This window comes from Phalangium opilio, unplaced genomic scaffold (assembly GCF_054372755.1).
Source record: "Phalangium opilio isolate 3A_F unplaced genomic scaffold, DU_Popi_V2 ptg000105l_1, whole genome shotgun sequence".
Classification (NCBI taxonomy): Eukaryota; Metazoa; Arthropoda; class Arachnida; order Opiliones; family Phalangiidae; genus Phalangium; species Phalangium opilio.
The window spans coordinates 2211141-2222118 of record NW_028324207.1 but is presented as its reverse complement, the minus strand read 5'-3'; the positions used below and the strand labels follow the sequence as shown (position 1 = coordinate 2222118).

General features: G+C 39.8%; 1 protein-coding gene across 1 annotated transcript; it reads left to right on the top strand.

The window, feature by feature from the left end:
• The first annotated feature begins 147 nt into the window (after nucleotides 1-147).
• Nucleotides 148-1773, top strand: tko (30S ribosomal protein S12 technical knockout). The gene is made up of 3 exons (XM_089851979.1): nucleotides 148-310; nucleotides 568-659; nucleotides 1129-1773. Exons 2-3 carry the CDS (start codon nucleotides 572-574, stop codon nucleotides 1626-1628), a joined length of 588 nt encoding a protein of 195 aa, XP_089708105.1. The 5' UTR covers nucleotides 148-310; nucleotides 568-571; the 3' UTR covers nucleotides 1629-1773.
• The last annotated feature ends 9205 nt before the right edge of the window (nucleotides 1774-10978 follow it).

Sequence of the window (10978 nt, the reverse complement as noted above, 5' to 3'; positions counted from 1 at the left end):
TTTGCAAAATTGCCAGATCGATTGGGCTGTGCTCGCTTCGATCGAAGCGCGCCACTTTTTGAATCTCTTGCTGCAAACCGAGCAATGTACCGAAGTTACCGAAGAGTGACACTGAACGCTTTGAGATGGATTTGAGTCGTCTGCATGAAATTCTTCACTACACTTCTAAAGGAGAGATAGAGTGAGTAGTTGATCTATATTGTTAATGAAAGTCAAATTTAAAATGCATTAGCTAATATGCATTTTAATAATGGTATTTAAAACAAGTTAATGTACGTTATTTCAACCGATTGAGACTCGCAAATTAAAGGTAAAGAATCCTTTTTTATTAAATTTTACTCTGGGATTCCTATTTTGGACTAAGGCTTAATAACGGCGTTACGTTAGATGCCGCTGCAGTATCGGACCAAAGAAAATATAGAACTATCGTAGTACCCGGGCGCTACTGTATACCATAGACGGTTTATATTATTTATACCATAGACGGTTTAATCTATTTATTGCACATTAAAGATAATAATATAATTGTTATTAGGCCTAGCGTTAATACCAATTACTTTTTTTTAGAATCATGTGGAACCACAACTCATCACTCCTGAGATTGTTCAAGCCTGCCTTCCAAACCCTCAACTTTACCAGCTGGGCTACAGTTAAATCAGGTATTTTGAATTAGTTTTGGAAAGTATGCCCCGACTATTAAGAGGGTTCGTACATGACCTGGAAAATTCGGGGAAATTGAAAATGGACCTGAAAGGTCAGGGAAATATATATTAGAGGGAAAGTCTAGAAAACAGTATTGGGATGACCAGAAAATGTGTTGTTTGAGTATTATCCTATAATTTCGTAAATTTTAAATAATAATTAGTTTAAAAATTTATATTTATGCCATGTAAGTTATTGCAAACGGTCAGGGAAATTTGTGGAATTTAGTCAGGGAAAACTTGGAAAATTCAGGGAATTTCATTCCAAAAAAAAAATAGCCCTTGTTTGAAAAATGCTTAAGAATTTAAGTGTGACGCATATAGGCCCAAATGAAATATATTTTGATATGCGCGTCATTTCCGCAAAAGTTAGTTGCAAACATTGTTATTACAACGTTTGTATTGCTATTATACTTAACGTGTAAAGGCGTCTCCCGTTTCTGTAATGGCACCACCAGTACCATAACCGGAACTCAATTCGCAAATACTTCACCTCGAAGATTATTATCACCTACCTCCAATTGGACTACGTCAATATTCTCCGCAAGAGGTGTTGCAAACATCCCATTTTACCGTTCTGCTAAAGAGGAGTCACCTGTAATGTTGTATAAGATGATAGCCAAAGGGCCACCAAAATATCGTCCCCCTAGAAGACCAATGGATTCTCGTCCACAAATGAAGGGCATTGTCTTAAAGACATTAATTAAAAAACCCAAGAAACCCAATTCAGCCAATAGGAAATGTGTCCTGGTTAGGTTAAGTAATGGCAAAGAAGTTGTGTCTTATATCCCTGGTGAAGGACACAATTTGCAGGAACATAACGTTGTCTTGGTCAGAGGTGGACGGTGCAAGGACGTACCTGGTGTCAAACATAGGTGCGTCAGGGGGAAGTATGACTTGGCACACGTCATTAAGAAAACTCAGTAGGATTATCGAATAGTTTCAACGGTAGAGTGAACGAACTGTTCACCTAACCCTTGCAGTTTACGCAGGCAGATAATATTAGGCCTACTTTGTGTAATTGCATTAATTTAACTTTGATTTATGTGAATAAAAATAAAATTTAATGAAAGTTTTTCGTTGTCCATGAGTTCGCGTCATAGATACGACTCTGTATATTTAAGCTTGGCTATAAACAAAGGCAAATTGTCTTGCTTTCTATTATTTAAATTTGCCTTTGTTTAAAGATTCTGGTAAGTACCTAGACCAGGGATGGCCAACACGCGGCCCGCGAACCTAATCTATCCTTAATTGCTTTGCTGTCCACGCTTAAAGCAAAGCGCGGGTCCAGTGGATCCCCTACAAGTTGACTTTTCTTACGAACTCCAGTTTGGGCTTGGCGAAGGCAGGAGACATTTGTGGGCGGGATTTATAAGTGTACTTATAAATCCCGCCCACTAGCCTTTGTAAAGCCAAAACTGGAGGACAGGGGGAAAGTCGCCTTGTAGGGGACCCGCGCTTTGCTTTAAAGGGGCTGGCCGGAGCTGTTGGGGTGAAGGGGGGGGGGTCGAACTGTTGGTTAGCATATTGCTTACCCGCCCACCGCGACGGTGGCGCCATTCCTTATGGCCAAAGAGCTGGGTGTTTTTCCCCTGAACTAAGGGCGTACTTCACCCCAACAGCGCCGGTTAGCCCCTTTAAGTCTCAGAAATTTCGAACCTCGTCAGCCCTGCATAGTACCAGGGATAGATTTAATTTTAGAAGAAGGAATGGAGAACGGTTAGTATTTATTTACTTCAGTCCGACTCAGCCCAGTATACAGCCCCTCCCCCCAACACGTAACGAAAAGTTTAAATGATCTTATTGGCAAACTTAAAGGCCGACTTCCATCGAAAAGGGTTCTAGCGAACTAAAAACCGAGCATCGAGACTAACAATGAAGCGACCGTGCCGATTTTCGAAGCCCCGCTGGGTCAAAAGTTGGAAGGGTTCTCGCTAACTGAAAGCCGTGCAATGCGGTTCTAGCGAACTGAAGATGAACAATAGAAATCCTTTTAAATTTATTTCCTCTCGAATTTTTGCTTTCCGCTGAAGGAAATTCTCTAATGTTTATCTTCAGTTCGCTAGAACCACATTGCACGGCTTTCAGTTAGCTAGAACCCTTCCATATTTTACCTCAGCGGGGATTCGAAAATAGGCACGGTCGCTCCATTGTTAGTCTCGATGCTCGGTTTTCAGTTCGCTAGAACTCTTTTCGATGGAAATCGGCCTTTAAACTACGTTTTGACGACGTTGCTGACGGGGACGGCGAAAAATACGTAATTCCCTTCTACCTCTGTCGCTATGACCCGCTTCTTCTTTCCAGGGGAAGTGGGTCCGGGACTTTGACGAGCGCTCACATTACTCTGTTCACCATTCCTACTTCTAAAATTAAATCTATCCCTGATAGTACATATTCTTTGGATTTTGTTACTTTATCCTTATATTTCACTGATTTTTTTCCCACTTTAAGTCTCAATAATTTGGGACATTGTTTTCCCGCCCTTTGTGCAATCAGGTTTAAATAAAAATTGTTATATTCCTAATTTCTACGCTATTAATTTTAACTTTGATACTGTCGCCTGTGACATAATTCGAATTTGACCCTTAAACCGAAAAGGTTGGCTACCCCTGCTTTAAACTTTTAGTGTTCATAAATGTATCCTAGAAGGATCACTGACCCAGACGCGCTGGCTGTTTTTACTATTTATACCTCGAGGCAAGGGTATATTGTCCAATTTACGATGCTAACCCGACAAAAATATAGACAGCCTTGAGGCTCAAAGTTCAAACTTTCAAAGAAGTCAACAACATAACTTATGACATAAGAATATTGTTCATGGGTCGATGGGATGACTCCAGTGTCGCAAAACCGTTGTAAAGCGCCTTGGGACATATTGAATAACTAGCAGCAAAGGCACCTGCAGTTTGCGCTATGATAACTAAATTAATTATCGTAGTGTTGTGTTACAAGTAACGTTTCTAATTTAAAACCGTAATTCAGGGTGTTCCTAAAAGGGATGTTGGTAGGACGGGAGTATGTTTTTATGGGGGATTTTAAGTCGAAATTGTAACTTCTTTGACACTTTGGCACAAGTGACACCCCCCTCAACAAGTTATGAATACTAGACAGGGTTCATGCGAACATGGAAAACCTGGAAATATCAGGGAAATTGGTATGGAGAAAAAAATCAGGGAAATACCAGGGAAAATGGAAATTACTTTGAAAAATTAAGGATAATACTACCAAGTACAATGTTTAGAGGAATTTCCAAAATAATATCACGGCTTATTGACATTCATAGAAATTAGATATTATCACCATCAATACATTACTGAAAGACCTAAAATTGCCATGTAGTGCCATGTAACGCATTTTAAACGAGTATTGTATACCAACCGATCCGATACTATGGGGAAACCCCGAGTATCGGTGCCGATACCGATATGGTATCGGTATCGGTACCGGTTCATCCCCAATGCTGATGTAGGTATAGTCTGATAACCCTATTTGAAATTATACCACTCCTCCAATGTAACAATTACACCTGGAAATTTATCAGAAGTACTCTGGAAACCTGGAAATATTTAGGGAAATTGACTTTGGAAGTTTCGTATGAACCCTAATTAGAGTTTTTTACGTATGACCTCTTAAATCTAATTAAGAAACTGAAAGACATTGTTAAGGGGTCATCCGTAAAACGCTCTAATGTTGATAACTTGATTGGGTTGGTCGTTAATTGCGTCAAAATGTCAAAGAAGTTACATTTTTGACTCTAATTTGCCACAGAATCCATGATTGTACTTCTGTCCTATCCGTACACCTTTTGGAACGCACTGTTCAATGATGTTAATACCATTTCGGGATGTCCGAAACGTTAGCGTACAGTACTCGGGCCTGTCCGGCGAAGTAGTAGATGACCAATGGATATATAAGGTAGGCGAAGTACGAGAGTTGGTCCAGTTGAACACCCTGTATAACCGTAAAATTGCGTTCCTTTATTAACGTAATATTATGTTAATAAAGCAATATCTATCTCATTTTCATTTAAAAATTGATATATCGCGGTTAACAATATTGTTGCGTTAGTGAACAATACAAGCGGGCCGTTATAGCATGAGACCTATTTCACCTGTGTTTATAAATAATTAGAACAACGTCGCGTGGCAGCGTGTAATATCTATTCTGGACACTCACGCGCGCACCCAAGCGAAACCACGTACGCTATCTGAGAACCGTGTAAGTTTAACCCCTGGCTTGGTGACGATTTAGCCTATGCCCCGACCCCAACAACAGGGCCAGGGCGCATTGAGTTTTCCATGCTTGCAAAAAAAAAAAACTATTGTGAAATGTTATAATCATTTGGTTTCCCTCACCTGTCAAGCTTCTATAAAATTTCATAAGTTAATTTTACGAAACCTTCGCGAATGTTTACGTAGGCATAGTTCCCGAGAAACGCAGGGATTCTGAAAATGGACCAAAAGGGTCCGGGAATTTTATTTTTGTTGAGAAAATTTCTTACTCAAACTGCAATCAATGCTGGCAGGAATGCATACAGCTACAACGAATCATTGTGCCCATTATCTCTCATGTTAATTTCTAGGCGGGTTTTATGGGCCGGGGTTGAGTACTACTGACATCTTTCTAACTGTGATTTCATTGGTTGGTAGCAACGCGAGATCCAACACCTAATTAGTAGGCTAGCTCTAACAATATCCACGTTAAGTAATGGCTACACAGTTGATTTTTATAGACGTTTTAGACGTAAAAAAGGGGGTAGGCAACCCTAGTTATTGGGACGGTATGTTCCCATTTTTCCCAATGCCATGATTCCCAAAAGGAATATTTTTCCCAAAATCTTTTATTCCCCTTTTCTCCAAAAGTTTTTATTCCCCTTTCGCCCAAGCCCGGAAGTTGAGATCTAATCGTGCATTAAACGAGTGTTGTTAATTGAAATATTAGGTTAGGTTGGGTTGGGTTATATTCATTTAGTTTTCTTATTATTGCGTTACTTTATGATAGCCATTGTTTCAGTTTTGGGGGAAAAATATTTTGGGAGAAATGGGAATTGGAGAAACTGTTTTTGGGGGAAATGGGGGAGAATCATTGGGACATACAAGGGGATTGATACATTGCCATCTCTGCGCACTCTCATTATACAAAATTACTACAAAAACCGGAATTTAGAAACTAGTTTTAAAAGTCAGCTATAGGAATGACTTACGAGAATAATCTTATGGTAATACGTAACAATACACTACTGTAAAATGCGGTAACTCTATTATTATAGCGTATGGGGTATAGGTATACAATTTGAATAGAGGCTCGCGACTTGCGCCGTACCGGAGCCACTATTGTTAACTATAACATTCTAGTAATGCCCTTTTAGTGCATGCGATAGAGGTTAAGCGCTCTATGGTTGGTTCCCCACCCCACCCCCTTTTGCGTGGTACGGTTAGTTATATATCTTGATATAAAATATACACCTTTATTTCCAAACAATATACACGGGTAACATGGTTGATACACGCGTGAACCCGTGCACGGCTTCTGGTTCGACTCGAAATGTTGTTACACAATAGAAGCCCACGATATCTAGCGGCCGTTCTTACCCACTTGAGTAATGATATCCTCAAATTGGAAAATAGATTTTGGGAACACAGTATATATAGTGAGCTACACCAAGAAGTGATATCTAGTTTATTAGGGAGAAGGTAGAAGATGCCTAAGTATTGGCGCGCCATAGTCCCAGTCCCCCTTTCAAAATACAAGGGGATACGTAAAAGGAGGCCGGGCTATTTCGCCTCTCCTCAGTCGGAAATACGTAATTTTCGTCATTCGCGTTGCCCTGACGTGAGTTTCCAAGAACCAATGAGATACAGGTTGTAATTTAGAGGCGAGGAATAACTCCGGACCTACGTTTGGACTGGAGATAAAGCTAGAAATGTGGCGAATTTATACATTCTGCCTAATAAACTAGATATCACTTCTCGTGTCGACAAAGCGCCCTATAAGATATCACTCTGACTTATGAGGACCTCTTGGTTATAGGCTTAACGAAAATTTTATAAATTTTCTCCTCGTAATGTAAAACATCTAAAGGCAAATTTATACCTTCTCCCTAATAAACTAGATATCACTTCTTGGCCACACTTAGGGGAATAGAATTAATTTCTTGGAAGTGACCTTCATATACAAGATTTTTGATAATTTAAATAATAAAATTATGGCATGTTTATTTTTGTAAATAGTAAATACTCGAAAATAATTTTACATAGAATAAGTTTTATTGCTAAGTCAAGTTTTTCTAGAAAAGTCTTTAGCTATATACGATAAGATCGTGTTCTTTTTTTTTTTTTTTTTTTTTTTCAACTATATCTTATAAGCCACTATGCATTTTTAGTTCCATAACGCAAAAACAAATAAAAAATATAAGGGTTACCCATGAGTTTTGTAAGCGTTCTAGAGTTCAAGTTGTTTTCAAAGTCCACTTTGGTACCATAAATTTAAAGGGTTAGCAACAGTGATGTAGTTGAGGGCAATTATTTGACACTCGGGTACATGCAGGCAGTTAGCTTTTGGAAGTTACCAAGTGGATATTTGTAATTTTGGAATAACCGTGTTAATGAATGCATTCGTATAAGCCTCTTGGACGTAAAAAAAGGGAGTAGGTAGGTAACCCTCAGTATCGAGACATACAAGGAGGTCTCTGCGCACTCTCTTGACCCAAAACGTCTAGGGCGCAGACGCCGAAAAGCGAGATGGAAGGCTATGTTTTCACCCCCATGTCTTACCCTCTTAGGTACATCGAAGATGTTTTACATAGGCTAGGAGGATTCATACCATTTACCCAAGGAGACCAGGCTACTTAGAGGATTTTATATTCTGCGCTTTTGTCCTCAAAGTAACCTGCCTCCTTGTGTAATTGGTAAGAATCCTCCTAGACTAAAATTTGTATGAATTCATTTAATTTCCCTCCTAATCTAAAAACTATGTATAAATTCATTTAATTTCCCCTCCCACGTGAGCCTACCTAGCTTTAAACAGTGTACTTTGAATAATTTCTTGAAAATTACTTTGGCATACCAGAAAAGTACAGAATTCGAACGCTCCTCTTGTTCCCGCATACCGTTCTGTTACTATATATATTTTGGAACATAGAAAGCAAGTGCTCTCCCATTTTCCCTACAGTTTCTTTATACCCTGTAGTAGTAAGCGATTCAGAAAACTGACGAAATAATGTCACAACGCCCTTGGGGTCAACCGCCGAGTGTTTTTATCTGAAAATTTATCTTTGTTACAATTTTTAACCCTTTCGAGTTTCGACCAAGGCGTTTTCTGGAATTTTCGACTGTTGTTAATTGGTTTGGTCTTATTTTTAACTTAGTTGCTAAGCGACTTGCTATGCCATATTATTATAAGAAACGAGAAGGGGATCAGGGGATTTTTGCTAGGTGTGGTTATGTAATCACACCTAGCATTGCGATGGTGTTTTGTGTGTGTGGCCCTGGACACACGAAAAACAAGCGTGGATCTAAACCGATTAAGGCAAGATTCACAACCACTTTAGAAATCGTAATGTGAAAGGAAATACAATAGTTGGTATGAGTAAACAGAAATTTTCCGACTTCTGATGGACGTAAAACAAGTTGGCCCGGCTCTAAAGTATAAGCCTCTTCGATGTATCGAGACATAGAAGGGGGTTGACCCATAGCCGTCTCGGCGCACTCTCTGGACCCAAAGTGCCTAGAGCGCAGGCGCCGAAAAAGTGAGATAGAAGGCAATTTTTTACCCCCGTGTTTTCCCTCTTACTTACATCGAAGAGGCTTATTGAGAAAGAAATAATATTACAATCGTCCAAGAATTCACCCGGTGAGATTGCGGGAAACCTCAAGTTTGAGTTTAATTTGATGGACAGCTGCGAAGCCGATTTCTTGGAACGCCTATAGAGGGAAATATTTTCTTTATAGACCGGTTTGTTGGGTTGGCGAAGGGGATGGGGAATACGGGCACGGTAGCAAGAATGAGAGACATTTTCATACGAAAAGGGCACTATGTGTAAAGGCTGGGTCGAACTGTTATTTATTTATAGTTGTCGTTGAAATCATCTCTTGACCCTTTAATGTGTTGTTTAAGTTTTTTATCTACGTTGTGAAACTGGCTTAGCGATTATGATCTGTGAGTGTGTATGTTTGTGGTTTGTCTGTAGAGACTGGATAAACGAAATGACCAGACTTTTTAGCTAGCTTAATGTACCCCAACCGTTGGGCCATCTCGAATATTACCTTAGCGAGTTAGAAAACATGAATACTGTGCTACATTATTACATACGAAACTAACACGCCCTCCCCACCCCCAACCACACCTAGCTAATACGTAAAATGTTTTACGTGACTTGTTGGTACACGCAATTGAATGCATCTTTGTGACAAAAACAGTAAACTCGTCGAAAAACCCTGTTGGATTAATTCGTTTCCCCAAAACCCTGTTTAGTAAATTCATGTCCCCAAAACCCTGTTTAGTAAATTCATGTCCCCAAAACCCTGTTTAGTAAATTCACATTCCGGAAATCCCGGTTTAGTAAATTCTTTTCAAAGGCCTGAAAAAAATAAACAGTACCATGATCATTTTATATGGCACAGGGAATCGCTTAGCAACAAAGCTAAAAATAAGATCAAAACAACCGAACTGTTGAAACTTTGAGAAATTTTTGATTTCGACATATCATTTTGCTTATCAAAATGCAGCGGCGCTTGAAATCTATTCGAACACCTATTTCTTAATCGAGTTCTTCTAAAAGAAACAAGCAGGGCCGGATTAAAGGGGGGGCCGAGGGGGCACTGGCCCCCGGGCGCAAGGCTTGTTGGGGCGCATTGAGTTAAACTATTCCCCCTCAGAAACATTGGATATTCTTTTTTCCCGGCTTAAGGGGGCGCAATTTTTCACCCGGTGGCCGAGAACTATCTCGGCCCCCGGGTGCAAAATTGCTTAATCCGGCCCTGGAAACAAGGCGTAAAAGAACGAGAAATACATGTATCGGAAGTTTCCAACTTCTATCAAACCGAACAAACAAATAAGCTGATAAATATATCCTCATTTAGCCGATAGAGCGGCAAATTTAGAGTAGTATTGAACTTCTTTAATCTATGGGGATTTTACCAAACGCACCCGAGATCGATCTAGAATCGTTTTGGTCCTGTTTATCTTTTTATAGACGTTTCAACTGAATTGATGAATCAGGATTTTAGGGATACGCATTTATTAAACAGGGTTTTTCGATGATTTTACTGCTTTTTGTCACAAAGACACGTTCAGTTGCATGTACCAGAAATACAGGTTACAGATAGTGCGTTTCAGGATTGCCAGTATAATTGATGATCTGAAATTTCAGAGTCCTGCACGGGCCGGGCTTTCCACATTTGAAAATTTTATCGGGCCGGGCCGGGTCGGGCTTGTCAAATTTTGGTAATTAAGGGGCCGGGCCGGGCTTTTTTCATTTTTCAAAATTTTCAGAACTTGATTCTCCTTTAATCCAAAATTCAAATGAAAGATAATTTAAATGAGTATAAACTTCTAAGAACAAATGTGACGTTGTGACGAACAATTATCAAAAGAATGAATAATACACGACGCTAAAGCAAATATGAGTGCAATTAATTAATTTTATGTAAAAAAACATGAAAATTACAACAGCTCTACGCGTAATGGGCCGGGTCTGTTCAATTCATGCAATGTGTCGGGCCGGGCTGGAAAGCCAACTATATACTCGGACCCGGGCCGGGTTTCGGACTTTTTTAAAATGCTCAATCCAGGTCGGGCTCGGATCGGGCCTGAAAAACTCAGCCCGTGCAGGTCTCTGATCTGAATTCAACAGCGCTATAGCGGGTGAATTGCACTCACAAATGACTGGCAACACTTGTGGGCACATTATCTGTATATAATTTTATGCGTAATCGATTTTTGCCGCTGAACGCAACCAACAACGTCACTGAAATTCGTTTGAGGTTTTACTCTACAAGCTGGCTTCAATTTTGATCTAACAGTTGGTCCGCTGCTTAATATACCCCTGGCCAAGTAAACCCCCAAAAAATGCAGCCAGGACTGTTAGAGGCAAACCCCAACCCCACGTTGCTAAAAATAGAAAATTCGGGGGTTCACCCATGATTATAGAACCCCCTCTTCGTCGGCAAACGTCTTTCAAGCTCTTTGTGGTACCATAGCGGGTACAACGCAAGAATCTGTAATATATTTTTCAAGAGTTTTAGAAAGCGAACATTTTTTTTTATACTTTGAACCGT

Coding starts and splice junctions, on each gene's coding strand:
- tko (XM_089851979.1), top strand. CDS start 572: ATGTGGAACCACAACTCATCACTCCTGAGATTGTTCAAGCCTGCCTTC. Junction 660..1,128: donor CTGGGCTACAGTTAAATCAG/GTATTTTGAATT, acceptor TAACGTGTAAAG/GCGTCTCCCGTTTCTGTAAT.